Raw genomic sequence first — 17,528 nt, 5'->3', positions numbered from 1 at the left:
GTCGAGTAGTTTTTGTTTCTATAACGGACATACAGACAGGCAAAAATTTATTAGTATAGATTTTATTAATAAATCAATGACAGCAAAAAAGTAAATTATACTCTTTTGTTCCTTCTTTTGTATTTGACTGTTTACATGTTTGTGTGATCTTGTCATAGATGTACGTACATGTGAATATTAACAACTATTTGTGTACAATGCACATCTCTATATGAATGTTATAAGTGAACGTAATAAATAAATTAATAAGTAAATAAATAAAAGTAAGTTAGACAGTTTGACACAAGATAGCTTTTTTTATTAGAATATTTGCCTTAACTATGACCAATATTCAAATACTTCTCCATATAGTCTGAAAAGACTGTGTTAGGTTAGGTTAAGTAACCCTACTGTGCTATGTCCGGCCACTTTACCCTTGAGCTATTGAGGCCTAAGGAGTTAACAGACCACGTAAAGGTAATGACACACACATCAACTGAGAAAGGATTGTAACCATATTGCCTCATCAACACCAGGCTTTGATTTGAATACGGTTAAACAGAGAGAGATAGAGGTCAATTTGAAACTCGCACTCGCTAGTTATACAAAACATCGTTAGAGAATAGCCTAACAGATACGTAAGCGATATCTTATTAATAATTCTACCTACCACAGTCAATTAAGTGAAAACTGTTCTAGGCACAAGTATGATAGACAAACAAATAGAAATCGAAACAAATACCTCTCTGAGACCGATACATAAACCATGGAACAACTGAAGCTTCTAAATGTTTGCACTCTAAGTATATAGAATAGGTTCTCAACATAAATAAAATAGATCTAGCACAAAGAGTATTTTATACTTTTTTATTCTCTACCTTACCCGCAAAGAAAATAGTCACAAAACGGATACTGGTAATTATTCATGTTCAAGCAGCTACGCCGTAGCTTCATACCGCGTAGCATCGTAGCGCCGTAGCACGGCTACGAACAATGAAATCCGTAGACCGCATTTAAATATGTAGAGGGAACTAATTTAACATTATGTTAAAGCTGCTTTATGCTGGCACTAGAATAGTGAGACACTGTGTAAAGAGACTATAAAATTCTCGTAGTATTTCACACTCCTGGGCTACGGAACTACTTTGAAAACTACATTCTACTTTGCAACATTTTCTTTTTAAAGATTATTTTCCATTCTTTTAATTTTTTTGGAGTTTACTCCTTGAGAGTAGATTTTTCATATATATATTTCCCGGTATGAAAAAAATATAGGCAGTAAAATCCGATGAACGAACAGCGTTACGTTTTTTGTGCGCACCTTTCACCGTGCGCTACCGCCAACAGCGTACACGCCGCGGCCTGCTGCTCCTCAGTTTTACCTACTATATTTTTTGTACCTACCTTTATTCCGCTTCTTCTCCAGTCGTGGAGACTGCGTAAGAAATGGGCGAGTAGTGACGTGCACTAGGTTTTAAACTAGGGTATGCACTATGCATGATTGCACTAAACGGAAAGTTTCCCTTTTCAATAATGTTCTGTTATAAGTCCTTAGGATAGGCAAGTGATTTTTTGTATCTATAACGTTCACGCTGCTAGGTGCAACAGTCTAACATCTGGGATCGAACCCATGACCTCACAGTGTTGAATCCCTTAAACGTGAAGATTGGCTTATTTTTTTTATTTTTAAAATAATTAATATTAATATACGACAGAAACAGACCCAGTTAATAGATCAAAATAAAAAGGTTAAACTTGGGATTAGAAATAATCTATATTAACATTATAAAGCTGAAGAGTTTGTTTGTTTGGTTGAACGCGCTAATCTCAGGAACTATTGATCGGATTTGAAAAAAGATTTTGGTTTTTTTTATTAGATAGGCTATTTATTGAGAAAGGCTATAGGCTATTTACTATCCCCGTATTCCTACGGGAACGAGAACCACACAGGTGAAACCGCGTGGTGTAAGCTAGAAAGCTATAAACTCGTGTATACTTTCATTTTTATTTGTTTCATCACCAAACAACATGAAAACACACACAAAATCCCGCTTCTATTCAACTTCTTGTAAATTATTCCTCCTTTTTGTTTCCTAAAATTAATTTAAAATTAGAATTTCGTCCCTCGTATCGTATTCACGCTTAAACATAATACGGCGTTCGTTAAAATCGAAACGGAAAAAAGATGGAATAAATTTACGTTTAGAAATTCCTTTGTTTACGTTAAAACGGGCGGGCGATACATATTAATGAAGTTCCTGAACGCTACAACGCGGTCGGGAAGGAATTATGATTTATTTGTGTTTCTTTTTAATTGGAAATATAAGAGATTTTTGAACGAGTATAAAAATTGATGAATTTTGTTTCACGTCATAGAGTATGTTTGTTGTCATCAATTGTAAATTACAATGTTGTATGATTTTTTAAAAGAGAAACTGTTGAGTTTCTTTCCGGTTTCTTCTCAGCAGAACCTGCCTTCCGAACCGGTGGTAGAATCTTTAAAATCTAAATCTTTATCTTTACAAATAGACAACTGATGTGTCAAAAGTGCTTGTATACTGCCTACTTGAAATAAATGATTTTTGATTTGATTTGACCTAGGTGTCAAAGGATTTGACAATTGTTTTGTTTATAGACAATGTAAAAAACTAGATTTGAAAACAAGAATTATAGTTACACACACATTAGTTCTTATTTTGTCCACTATTTTAGAAAAGTAACTAGTGGACAAAATCAGAAGTAATGTCACGGAGGCCGCCATTTGGCAAAATATTATAATACTAGCTGACGCCGCGCGGTTTCACCCGCGTGGTTCCCATTTTAGTAAGAATACGGGAATAAAATATAGCCTATAACCTTCCTCGATAAATGGGCTATCTAACACTGAAAGAATTTTCCAAATCGGACCAGTAGTTCCTGAGATTAGCGCGTTCAATCAAACTAACAAACTCTTCAGCTTTATAATATTAGTATAGATAACAATATGCTCCCGGCCGAATTTTTTTTCTTTTAATCGACCACGGTAGCCAATTTCATAGTGAGATTATCCATATACGCAAGATATTATAGTGCACAAGTGTGTGTGCAAGCACAGGTGCACTCTCTTTTCCCTCAATTCCATAGTCCGGATGGCAGACCAACACGACCAGTGAGAGATCAGGCGCAGGCTTTACGTGCTCTTCGAGGCACAGTGGTGTAACACCACCAACAACCCAACTCTAGGCTGCTATTACAGAATAAAGAATGATCCAGAAGAGTCCTTACAAGCAGCGTGGTGACGCCGGTGAAACCCATAAAACAAAGTCACGCGTCTCATTGACATCCGCATATAGAAACTTTTTTCATAATTCGTATTTCAAAATGTAACACTAACAACAACTAAAAATCCAACTGAATATTTGTTCTAATTCAAATGGTCACGTAGCAAAATACTGAGCTGGGGCCATTTTCTGGGTTATGCCACACATCGCAGGGTATTGTCCTGGATGATCTGGTGTACTGGAGATATTGTGATGTGTGGCATCATTTTGAAATAAACGCATTTTTCTTTCTTTCTTTCTTTCAACTACGTAAATAAATAATAATCAGTGATTAACAATAATATTGAAAATTACTGATGTGACGCTTCATGTCGTACTGACTTGAGAATGTATTAGCTTTTGAATCTTGTATTTAGAACGGCTACGACACCTTCGTGTTCCGTGTGCTCTATCTGCCATATTATTCATTAATCTGTGGCTGTTATTAATATTTTCTTGTAAGAAAAATGCCGAGATTCGAACCCAGGACATTATCTGTAGCCGAACCAGCTTACCACAGGACCAATGCACATTACATTATGCACTCTATGTTTTGTTATTCCATTATTTAACTTTAATTAGTTGCATGTTGTTTAACCTCAAGTAGATTTACATTTTAATACTGTTAGCCTTGCATTTTACTCATAAATGTAAATGTTAAAATCTGTAGACTTAATAAAGAATAGTTTCACAAATCTACCTTCAAGTAAACTAATTATTATTATCAACAAATTTTAATGACTTACAAAGCCAGGCTTCCTTAGATGAGCATAGACTCACCAACCTAATACAAAGCGGGTTGGTGGGCATAGAGTCAATTTTGTAACATAATTATCAACATTTTGAGTGTTCGTCGAGGCAAGGGGGTGTAATAATAAATAGTACCACCTACTTTCCCTTTCAAGACTATAAATTTCTACTAACAATTTCTGAGAACAAAGAAAAGCTTTAGGAAATGATCTCAGAAATAAATTTAATGTTTTGAAAAAGCCCTGACATCATAAATTTAGTCGGAGACTAGATGATTTTTTCATATAAAATAATGTGAATCATATTAGGTAAATTAGTTAGAGAGCCGTGATAGCCCAGTGGATCCTTTGCCTCCGATTCCGGAGGGTATGTGTACGAATCCAGTCCGGACATGCACCTCCAACTTTTCAGATGTGTGCATTGCAAGAAATTAAATATCACGTGTCTCAAACGGTGAAGAAAAACATCGAGAGGAAACCTGCATACCAGAGATTTTTCTTAATTCTCTGCGTGTGTGACGTCTGCCAATCTGCACTGGGCCAGCGTGGTGGATTATTGGCCTAACCGCTCTCATTCTGAGAGGAGACTCGGGCTCAGCAGTGAGCCGAATATGGGTTGATATCACAGGCACATATAACTATGTTGTGAGTTAAAAACATTTAAACTATATGTATAGATAGAAATACATAACAGATAACAGAAGAAAATTACTGACAAGTGACGAAGCACATAGAAAAGTTGTACACTGCATGGATTTTTTTATTCCTCAAGAGATGACTCGTCAAATTAGGGTCAGTGCGGAGCTATGAGACCTCGACTTAGAAGTTCTCAACACAATAGTAAGTATTACGTGGACTTATATGAGAGATAAAGAAAGATGCGAATGACATGGAATATTTATTCTATGAAAAATCAGCTTCAGTTTGTTTTTGAATGGATATTCATATACATTTTATAAAGAAGGTTATATATTCGAAACTTTTGTTATTTATTATGTTCGTAAATTACCCAAAGGTTTTCATTCTTATTACAATCAATTTATTAAATTATTATTAATGAGTAATAATTAATAATAAAAATAAAAATTACAATATTATTTTTATATAAGAAATTTCAAAATAGTCATTAGTTTTTCAGTTGCTATTTTGCTATTTCTTCATTTTATACCTCTTTTATATTGAACCAAAAAAAAACAAAAAAAAAAATTGCGAGATTCACTCGATCAATAAATTTTTACTAATAAGGTTCACGAGTACCTAGTTCATTGTCATTAATAATAATTAAAAATATCCTATTTTTGTAATACAAATACAAAAGTAAGATATTTTAATTATTATTAATGACAATGCTGAGAAATAAACATTATCAAATGAAAGTGTTTTCAAATGCTTATATAAATATATCAACTGTAGGTAAGAATATATTTTTCAATATAAATCGTTTAGCGCCATCTATTAACGCTGCTGGGTACTATGGTTTCAGTTTTCAGGAACTCCGCTTGACGTGAGCCAGCAAGTAAACCTTCACGAATTGTAACCTATCTTGTGTAGATGGCGCTTCGTTTAGTTTAACCAAATTGTTTTTACACGAACAACCAAAAAAATAAACAACATTTTATTTATTTAAATATTTTAAATTATTTTTATGTTTTTTAAAACCTATTTTTTATTTAAATAAGTCAGTCGTTATATCAGATGAAAAAGCAGTCTAGAGTTGTTGAAGAAAAAAAAATTTATTAAACATAATTTATAAGTCCAGTTATAAGAAGCTAGCTTACAGATAGAGAATAAGGTAAGATTAGACATTTCACCTTGACCCTAATACCAATCGTAAAAACAACAAACACATCCCAAAGTTTCAATCTGCGAAAACATAAAAACAACTTTGGGAACCACAGTAAAATAAATCAGTCTGCCGAAAGTACTACCAAAACTTATATCAAGACCGAGGCGTAATGCTATAAATTAACCGATAAAATAGGCTTATAAGATGCTATTCCTTTTTAGCTGCCCTTGCCTTTTTGTTGTTAGTTGCTATACTATATCTAACGATATGTATAGTATAATATTGTATACTATAAATATCAATATATCGTATCGGTTTGACTCCTGTGTTGTTTAATGAAATATAAAACTTTTATTTAGGATTTTATTAACTCTTCTAGACGATATCGCGTGGTTCCCGTTCCCGTAGGAATATGGGGAAAATATACAGCCTTTCTCGATAAATGGACTATCTAATAATGATATAATTTTTCAAATAAGACCAATAGTTCCTGATATTAACGCGTTCAAACAAACAAACAAACTCTTCAGCTTTATAATATTATATATTATATACTTTAATAGCGACTATTACACCAAAACATCGTGATGAAAATCATGTGAGAAAGACATTTTAACTCGCATTGGGCCAGTATGGTGGATTATTAGCCTAACCCGTCTCATTTTAAGAGGAGACTTGTGCTCTACAGTGAGCCGAATATGGGTTGTAAATGACATACCTACCTAGTTGAAAAATTAAAAATTACATTCGAATACGATACAAATCGAACGGAAAACCGTCTTAGTTTTTTGCAACCAATCCTATCTAAGCCAGATATGTAGTCAAAATAGTCTTACATAATACTTAAGTAACAAAAACAAGTATTTCTCCCGAAATCGTCGAGAATTACGAACCTTCTTATACTATTTATAGCACAATTCATTCGATTTGCGTAAAATGTTTTTCTCTGTGATAATATACTGTTAGATCGTGCTCAGCTTTCTGTCGGCATTTGTGAGGACATTAATAATATCTGCGAACAAATATTTTTGTAACCTGGATAATACGTATCAAAAACAAATAATTTTAGTAATATGATCTGATCAGCCAATTTTTCTGTTCCAATGGTCAACTTGGGTAACCTGGCGACCTGGCCTGGTATGCGCAGTGGACTTACAAGACGAAGATCCTGGGTTCGATCCCCGGCTGGACCGATTGAGGATTTCTTCAGGCTAGTTACCACCCTACCGACAAAGACGTGCCGCCAAGCGATTTAGCGATCCGGTACGACGTCGTGTAGAAACCGAAAGGGGTGTGCATTTCATCCTCCTCCTAACAAGTTAGCCCGATTCCATCTTAGGTTGCATTATCACTTACCATCAGGTGAGATTGTAGTCAAGGGCGAAGTTGTAAAGAATAAAAAAAAAACCTGGTATAGTTGCTGATAAACTTGAGCATTGACTTGTAATGAGTATTCGTGCGAATACATCACAGAAAGATACGAGAAAATTTTAGTTTTAGTAGTAGTAGTACCTAGTAATTTTGGTTATTACAAAATTCTCGTATAATATTAATTATAAAATGATTCTCCGATAGTCAGAAGTGAGATTTAGTCTTTCTCCGTTATATATATTACCTAGAACGCTTTTGAATGTTATCGCCGCGTTGCAACGGCTTTCAGTACGGACGGCTTCAGTGTGCTCGTGGCGTTCGAGCCGTCCACATCTCTTATTGTGTGATTCTTTATGGGTTAGTTGGCATAGGCGGGGAGAGTGACTTGAGTGGAAAAGGGGAGTGTTTGTTAACAGTCAAAGAATCCTTTAACCCTACACACAACGTTCACAAGTGCGTGACTTCACTCAAGGTCATTCTCTGCCATTCTAGGGTCTTATTTTGTTTACAGTTTGATTTGTTAATTAAGTTGTCCTGACAAATGTTGTGAATCATCAACCTTTGTTCGACATTCGTTTTCTTATTTTTGTAATCACCTTTGAGTCTGCTAAAATAATATTAATTAAAAAATGATTCTCCGATACTCAGAAGTGAAATTTAGCCTTATTCCGTTATATAACTCATAAAAAGGCTCAGAGTCACATAGCGGGCGATGGAACGAGCTATGTTAGGAGTATCTCTGCGTGATCGAATCAGAAATGAGGAGATCCGCAGAAGAACCAAAGTCACCGACATAGCTCAACGAGTTGCGAAGCCGAAGTGGCAATGGGCGGGGCACATAGTTCGAAGAGCCGATGGACGTTGGGGTCCCAAAGTGCTGGAATGGCGACCCCGCACTAGTAAGCGCAGTGTTAGCCGACCCCCCACTAGGTGGACTGACGACATCAAGGGAGTCGCAGGGATTCGCTGGATGCAGGTGGCTCAGTATCGTGATGTTTGGAAGTCCTTACAAAAGGCCTATGTCCTGCAGTGGACGTCCATCGGCTGATATGATGATGATGATGATATTAGAACGCCTTTGAATAATTACCACTGTTGTTTTCTGACCTCAAGCTCCGTAACAGGTCAACCGCTAGACAAATGAGACTTCTTTCGATCTTTGTCTGCACATAATTCGGCAGTATCTCGGATCGATAGCCCCTCAATGTTTGGTACGGCGAGCGGATCATTTTGCTGCGTCAACGGATGATAATCAAATTTTCTTCGTCTCAAATACGCCCGTCCTTTTTACTGATATGACCTTCAATATATACTTATAGTACAGGAGCCGAAGAGGGATTTTTGCAGTTACTCGAGCGTGGTAAAGAATTTCCAAAATACTAATGGATAAGGGATATTACGCGATAAAAAAAGTGTGTGTCAGCTCCGAGGCACGAATGGAGTTTACTCTTTAAGATTGACTGTCTAAGTATGTTGCTCCGAAGCATACTCTATGTACGTTTCAATACTTACGCCTGTAAGTTAAAGGTGCGCAACCGAGGAGCAGCGGCGTACGATGAAAGGTGCGCAGAGTAGGTTGCGCACAAAAACGTAACTAACGCTGTAATTCGTTCATCGAATTTTACTGCCCATATTTTTTTCATACCGGGGGCTATATATAAAAATCGAATCGTAAGGAGTAAACTCCAAAAAATGTAACATTATTATTATTTTTAATTTATTTATTGTAATTATTGCATGCATTAGGCAGATTATGATTGAGCCACACCACACCAATTAACTTATGTACATTACAGCACTCTGGCAAAAAAATATTTTGAATTTTGAATTTTTGAATTATAAAGAGTTAAATTATTTTAGTGGACTCAAATGTGATTATAAATGTAAGAAAACTAATGTCGAACAAAGGTTATGATTTACAACACTTGTCTGGACAACTTAATTAACAAATCAAACTGTAACCAAAATAAGACCCTAGAATGGCAGAGAATGACTTTGAGCGGAGTCACGTAGTTGTGAACGATGTGTCTAGGGTTAAAGGTGCCTTTTACTGATATCAAACACTCCCCTTTTCCACTCAAGTCACTCTCCCCGCCTATCCTAAGTAACCCATAAAGAATTACACAACAAGAGATGTGGACGGCTCGAACGCCTCGAGCACACTGAAACCAACACGAGATCGAGCGACGTCATATCTGTCACAGACTACTATTTCCTACACTATTTATTAACAACATGTAAATTTAAAAGCGGCAAATGCGGCGATAACATTCGGCCTATTGCTAACATTCTTAGTGGGAATTGTTAAACCTGACAGACTTTCATTCAATAATTGTGTTTGCAGACAACCGCTTCTGATGTGAAACCCCTTATACTCTGACAATTATGTGATTCTTTACTTACTTACTGAACCTTTTTAGGGTTCCGTAGTCCACAAGGAACCCTTATAGTTTCACCATGTCAGTCTGTCCATCCGTCCATCTGTCCGCGGCTTAACGAATGCCCGTATCTCCAATCAAGGGTTTTTTTATTCTTTACAAGATAGCCCTTGACTACAATCTCACCTGATGGTAAGTGATGATGATAGAAGCGGGCTAACTTGTTAGAAGGAGGAAGAAAATCCACACAACTTTCGGTTTCTACACAACGTCGTTACTGGAACGCTAAATCGCTTGGCGGCACGTCTTTGTCGGTAGGGTGTTAACTAAATAAAACCTCCCACCAGCTAGAAACTTTAGGGTTAAGCTAAAACAAATTCCAATAGACTCACCTGTATTAGTCTGGTTAGTTTCTTGTGGTTCTTTCTCTTCTGGCTGTGTCTTCGCCTCCGAACTGGTGTTGCAACCCATTTTGATCCTTAATGTCTATTCTTATGAAAATTTAAGTTATGTATAAAAGTACTAAACTTCACTACGGGTGTACGTCTCTTGGCACTATAACATGCTTGGTTGTTTAGGGTCAATTTCACCTGCAACAAAATGATGAAATTAACATTCACATTTTATCTGATGTTAAATGATTATCATCTTTCATTCATCATTATCAACTCATATTCGGCTCACTGTTGAGTACGAGTCTCCTCTCAGAATGAGAGGGGTTAGGCCAATAGTCTACCACGCTGGCCCAATGCGGATTGGAAGACTTTACACACGCAAATTCTCTGGTATGCAGGTTTCCTCACAATGTTTTTCCTTCACCGTTTTTCACCAACATCTTAAAATGCACACAACTGAAAAGTTGAAGGTGCATGCCCCGGATCGGATTCGAACCCACACCCGTCCGGAATCAGTGGCAAAGGTCATATCCACTGGGCTATCACGGCTAGTTAATTAATTATGTATAGATATATTAATATTAGAAGTACAAAAATACTCAAGTTTACTTTTACCCAATTTGGGAATAGAACCCCAATTCGAACTAATAATCTGTTACATAACCAATATGCAGACAAACGGATCAATGGTTATATCTAAAATGTAAGCCCATTGAAAATGGAACAAAAAATGCCACCAACAGCGACTGAAACTTGAAGCCCGTATTAAAGGGCTCAAAAGGGCTCAAAACTTTGGCAATTAAAGCCGCCCCATTGAAACGGGAGAGCCTGAAATTTGCCTGTGAGCTGAAAAAACGTGTTACAATACTTCCTTTGTAATCATTTCAAATAAGGGTTCCGTTTATGTAATACGTACATTCGGAACCCTAAAAAGAGACTAAAATTTTCAAGTATTGATTTTCATACAATAGGTATAGTTTTTTTAAAATGCTTTGTTGATATATGATATATGATATGATATATATATGATGCTTAGCCCACATGGCTTCAGATAGAGTCCTGGGTTCGAAACCTGTAAGTACCTATTGATTTTCATATATTATATGTACTATATTTTATTAAATTGCTTTGTTGATATAATGGGTCATGGCTCCAGATTACAAGATCATGAGTTCAAGCTAACATACTGAGCTTTTATTTCTTCTGAGAATTTTTCAGTATGAATTCTCTGCCCAGAGTTCGCCAAACTGCATTATAACAGCGTGGTGGTTTTAGGCTGTATAAATATAAGGAAGCTTGGTCGTGTATTGGTCCTTTAAAAGAAGCTCTTTTTTATTCTTTACAAGTTAGCACTTGACCACAATCTCACCTGATGGTAAGTGATGATGCAATCTTGGATGGAAACGGGCTAACTTGTTAGGAATAGGATGAAAATCCACACCCATTTCGGTGTCCACACGACATCGTACCGGAACGCTAAATCGTTTGGCGGTACGTCTTTGCCGGTAGGGTGGTAATTAGCCACGGCCGAAGCCTTCTGCCAGCCAGACCTGGACCAATTAAAAAAAACCTTAATCGACACAGCCGGGGACCGATCCCAGGACCTCCGTCTTGTAAATCCACTGCACATACCACTGCGCCATGAAAGGCCTTCAAAAAAGGCTGATGATGATAATCGGAAGGTACAATTTCCAAAGTATTTAATTTCATGGAAATAAGTATAATTTGATTATGTAACCTCTTTTATTTAATAAATCTTGGTTATTTTGTCGTATCAAATTTTCATTATAAACTAGCTATAATCGCATTTTTAGTCGTTTTCTGGTTTGAATTTTCAAAACTCTATTTGTTGCAGGTTATTGCAAAATATTAGACGCAGAAAAGTACGTGGTATCTAAGGAAAAGTCAGAAATGTTCTAAAACCACCCAGACAAACTAAAAATAGTAATAGCACTTAAATACACAATCTTCTCACTACAAGTTCTGTATTATTTGAGCTTGTCTAAAAATCACAAAGACAGTGTCTCCCAGTATAAATTTTAATGCAATCCAAGCTTCTCTTGTAGTAGTTTAAATTTGTATTGCAACTTAAGCCGCGTATTCGTTATGATACCACATACAACATTTTTTAACGAAATTTTATATAGCGTATCGTTAAAAATTGTTTCATTTTTTATTTTTCTGTCACGAGGAGAGTTTTTAAGCTTGTCAAATCATTACGTTAAGTATATTTCCACATTTTATAAAACATTTCGTAAAAAAAATACACATTTGTAACAGAAAATTACAGCTCGAGCCAATTGCGAGAGCTATAGTAAGGAAGTTTTTTTAGGCAAATGCACCAAAAACAGGCAGTATTAATAGTAAAGTAAATAAATTTTTACGTGTTTCTGTTACCGATAAATGGTTGATATTTATTGTCAAAATTATTAAAATGAAAGAATTATTATTAAAAACTAAAAGGTCATTTCCCTAGGTTTCTTTCAATTGCAAAAACTTTCGATTGCAAACGCTTCGTAAATTAAAAAAAATATGCGAATGAAATTCGTTTTCGACAGGTCACGTGATCAAGCTATCGATCTGATGATTCATTATCTAGTCTTTAAAGCGTTAACATTTGTAGAAAGAGAATCGACGTGCCAATTGGCTACAGGCTTTCGTAGTATAATGAAAATTTCGTAGCAAAAAAAATCTCTTGTCTGTAAAGTCGGTTTACTGACGATAGTTGAAAGTGACAACATCATAAGAAAATACTGATGGAATGGTTGCATTTTTCAAAAGAAAATGTTCGTTTTTCTAAAATATTTCTAAAACACTGTTTCGTAATCTTATTATACAGAATATACTTTATTTCTTGTAAAAACAGTCGACAATCCTAGAGTGCGGGAACGACGCATGACGTCATCTTTTTTCGAGTGTACAGCCGGGGCCATCGAATAAGACGTTGTCACGTCAAAAATTAAACATTTTTGTGTGCGAGTGAATGCGCGGCTTATGAACATTTTCTCAACGTCCTTTGTACAAAGAAATCGTTCTTACTTTAATTCCGTTCGCCGGAAGCGCGGAGGCAGACATGTCTATGTTTTTATTTCATACACATTCGCCGCGGCGGGAATCGATCCCGCGACGATTGGCAGCATGTATGGGACGCACAGACTGAATACTAGACGGTATTTTTGTTTAGCTGAGTGTCTAGTGGGAGTTTTTAATATTTTCATACTGTTACTATCGCGTTGACGTAAACGCGAATTTATATGGAATCGTTTACGTTAACGCGATAGTATAAGTATTAAACTGCCACTAGGCGCTCTGATTACTATCTTTGCCTTGCGGTTTCATCGTACCCTCGAGAATATCCGTATTAAACGTAGTTCATCTACTATGATCATTGATAACCCATATTCGGCTCACTGTTGAGTACGAGTCTCCTCTCAGAATGAGAGGGGTTAGGCTTTAGTCCAACACTGTGGTCAAATGCGCATAGGCTTCACATTTCAGTTTTCCTATTTCACTTCACATACGCAGAGAACTGAGAAAATTCTCTAGTATGCAGGTTTCCTCACGATGTTTTTCCTTCACCGTTTGAGACTAGAATTATTAGAGAATTATTAGAATTAGTAATTATTACTAGAATTATTAGAGAATTATTATTATAGAATTATTAGAGAATTATTTTTTTAAATGCACACAACTGAAAAGTCGGAGGTGCAAGCCCCGGACCAGATTCGAACCCACACCCTCCGGACTCGGAGGCAGAGGTCATATCCACTGGGCTATCACGGCTGCCTTTCTCTATGCACAACGATAATAAATTTATCATCAAATAAAACTACAAAACATAAAAACAGCAACATAAAGCTAAAATGCTTGCTGCTCAACAAAGAACAAAAAACAATGAAGTCCACTTAGTTACACATACGAGGATTGCAAACATATGTTTTCTTTACTATTTTCTAATATGATCAACACAAAATAACTTAAATTAAAATAAATGAATACTAAGAATTATAGGAATAATAAAATTATATTATACTAGCGGACGCCCGCGACTTCGTCCGCGTGAAACCCTACTACTACCCCTACCCTACCCAACCCTACCCTACCCCTGCCTTAACCCTACCCTACCTCGATCCTACCCCTACCTTACCCCTACCCTACCTCGACCCTACCCCTTCCCTACCCTACCCTACGTTTATCCTACCCCTACCATACCCCTACCAAACCCCTACCCTAACCCTACCCTACCACGCGACGGCGACGGAAGCTTAAAAAATGGAGTAACTTCTCCCGTTTTCTCAACATTTCCCTTCACTGCTCTGCTTTTATTGATTGTAGCGTGATGAAACGTATACTATAATCTGCCCAGTAGTTTGAAAAATAAGTGTACCAAGTTTTGTTAAAATCAGTCAAGTAGTTTTTGTTTCTATAACGAACATACCACGTCACGGAAGCTTAAAAAATTGAGTAACTTCTCCCGTTTTCCCAACATTTCCCTTCACTGCTCTGCTCCTATTAATCATAGCGTAATGAAAAGTATACTATAACCTGCCCAGGAGTATGAAGAATAATTGTACCAAGTTTCGTTAAAATCCATCGAGTAGTTTTTGTTTCTATCTATTTGTGAAAAATTTAATTCCACGTGCCCGAGACTTCGCGCACGTGGAATTAAATTTTTCACAAATCCCGCGGGAAACATGGATTTTTCCGCGATGAAAAGTAGTCTATGCGTTAATCCTGAGTAAAATCTATTTCCATTCCAAATAACAGCCAAATCACTGCAGTAGTAGTGGCGATAAAGAGTAACAAACATCCATACAAACTTTTGCGTTTATAATAGGTATTAGTAGAATAGTAGGACCAGTATTATCTTCTAAAGATAATATCACATACAATGAAAGTCAACGATTTTCTCGCGGACAAAGTCGCGGGCATCGGCGAATAATTTATAACAAGTTAAAAATGAAATAAAATTAATAAATGTCTTGGCTAGAGTCTGCGGTTATCCGGGATTGCCAAACCGGTTGACCGGATTTATATCCCCCTGTCTAGGTCGTTGACCCGAGATGTGGCTTTTCGTAACATTAACAGCCTCAGACCAAATTAATTTAAAACTATGGACTTGTACAACAAAATTTTTAACAACAAAAATATATTGTGTCTTTACATTACACACAGCTATAAATTCGATTCGCAATACAGACACGTGTACTTTTTACACAGACTAACAAACACGTCCTCCTTTTACGGCGGCCTTGGCGCAGTGGTATGCACGGTGGATTTACAAGATGGAGGTCCTGGCTTCGATCCCCGGCTGGGCCGATTGAGGTTTTTTTAATTGGTCTATGTCTGGCTGGTGGGAGGCTTCGGCCGTGGCTAGTTACCACCCTACTTTAGATTAGACTAGATTTAGCGTTCCGGTACGATGCCGTGTGGATACCAAAAGGGGTGTGGATTTTCATCCTACTCCTAACAAGTTAGCCCGCTACTATCTTAGATTACATCATCACTTGAGGTGACCACCACCATCAGGTGAGATTGTGGTTAAGGCCTAACTTGTAAAGAATTTAAAAAAAAAACGTCACTTTGACTCGTTACACAGTTTATTCGATTACTTAATCGATATTTTGCTGTTCCGGCTGAAGAATCGATTCTTTTTACATATTGTGTTTATTGTAACTTCAATCTTTTAGTGAAATAGAAGTTGCTGATAATTTTTTATGGCATTCAACTACACAAATCGGCATTTTTTACACGACAAAAACGATTGCAACAATGTACTATCGATTCTATAGAAACATTTTGTATAAATACTTTAGATCGTTGATCTTATAACTTTGGCAAGTCCCTGTAAAATCGTCTTAGTTAGCAGCCATTAAATTTCACAAAGGGTTCTTTTAATGTAAACACGAAACATTTGTTAAAGAACCAATGGTTTTCGCTTTAAAAATTTAAAGGTTTTAATTCGTAACAAAAAGGAACCTTTTTTGTGAAGGTCGGGTTTGAGTGTTAATGTTCAAAGTTCAAACAAGCCTTTGTAATTACAGGTGTCCCGAAAATTTTCGTTAAATATACAAAAAATTAAAACTCTTACATTTTAATTACGATACAAAGTGGTCATTTTGTTTTGAAGACATAATATATTAGGAGAGAATTTACACCTCTACATCCCGATTTAGGGGTAACTCGACACCGAAGGCCTGGGGTTTTATTCTGCTATTATCCTACATAATATGTTACTCTTTAACGCCGCTACTACTGAAGCGATTTGGCCAAAATTTGGAATGGAAATGGATTTTACTCTGAATTAACACATAGGCTACTTTTTATCCCGAAAAAATCCATGGTTTCCCGAGATTTGTGAGAACTGATGATTTTAATGATATGAATGTTTGTTACTCTTTCACGTCTCGACTACTTAACCGAAACATCGTAAAAAACGTATAGATTCAAATGTTTTTCAATATACAGGGTGCTAGGGAGTATTTCATATAACTTCAAGGTGTTGACGAGTCCACTTATAGGAGCCGAACTGCGTAACTATTTTTTTAACTAAAACATAAACTTTTTATGTTTTCATACAAAGTAATTCGAATAATTCTGACTATCCATGTAACACATGCCTTTATATAAAATGATAAGATATTTTTTTTTATTCAATGACAACTTAAGATGACGATGACAGTACTAGACTACATTTTTGACGAAAGCGACGAAATAGTTGCAACTGGCACTCCGTACTTCACTAGTTAGCTATTTTGTGATATTTATCAATGAATAAGTTTCGCTACGTCATTCCGTATATGGGACACATTTTAAGATCTATTTACAAAAGAAATAATATTTACTCCGAAAACATTCATTTTAGAACACAATTATTAAAGAATATATATTATTCCTTAAAGATTATAACCCTAGAGTTATGGAAAATACTTCCGAGCACCCTGTATATCTTTTTATTTGAGTTCAAATTACGTTTACGTAACATTAGATAGATTTCACTATCGTTAAATAGTTAGTTAGTATTATTCGTCTTCTAAAAAAAATATAAAATTAGAAATAACACAGTCGAGTTATTCTCGAAAAGCGCGACATTTAATTTCGATTTAATAATCGGGACGTCCCGTTTTGACCCACATTACCGCTAGTTTTGTGGCCATGGAACGTGACTAATCCCAGAGGGGTCGCCAAAAGCTCTTTCCATATTTCGGTGACGTCATCTCATTGTTACCTAAGTTAAAAATAGGTATAATTAAAGTCAGGTAATGTACATTACTATGAACGGAAAGGTCATGCACGAAGAGGGAACTGTTTGATCGATATACCAACCGTTATGACTATGTAACCTTAGTTTAGAATACCTATTTTACATATTTTTTATTCAGGGTCAAAATGTAAATGTATAAAATTATTTTATTATGCCAATTTTTACCCGACTGCAAGAAGGGTTATGTTTTTCGCGCGTATCTTGTATGTATGTATGTATGTAATATTCTTTATAAAATATAAAAGCGCTTGGAGGCCATTGGATCAGCTTCGACCTTCACACAAAAAGTAAAACTATAAGAAATTGT

At 36.1% G+C, this 17,528-nt stretch overlaps 1 protein-coding gene across 1 annotated transcript in view; it reads right to left on the bottom strand.

The window, feature by feature from the left end:
* LOC112051057 (obscurin) overlaps positions 1-17,528 on the bottom strand; it is a 169,919-nt gene that overhangs the window by 135,836 nt on the left and 16,555 nt on the right. Inside the window, exon 2 of the mRNA XM_024089519.2 lies at positions 9,955-10,152. Coding sequence (XP_023945287.2) covers positions 9,955-10,033 — 79 coding nt within the window. The 5' untranslated portion in view covers positions 10,034-10,152. The remainder of the gene's footprint in view (positions 1-9,954; positions 10,153-17,528) is intronic.

The sequence above is a fragment of the Bicyclus anynana genome, chromosome 18, assembly GCF_947172395.1.
Source record: "Bicyclus anynana chromosome 18, ilBicAnyn1.1, whole genome shotgun sequence".
Classification (NCBI taxonomy): Eukaryota; Metazoa; Arthropoda; class Insecta; order Lepidoptera; family Nymphalidae; genus Bicyclus; species Bicyclus anynana.
This window is presented reverse-complemented; position numbering and strand designations above follow the sequence as displayed.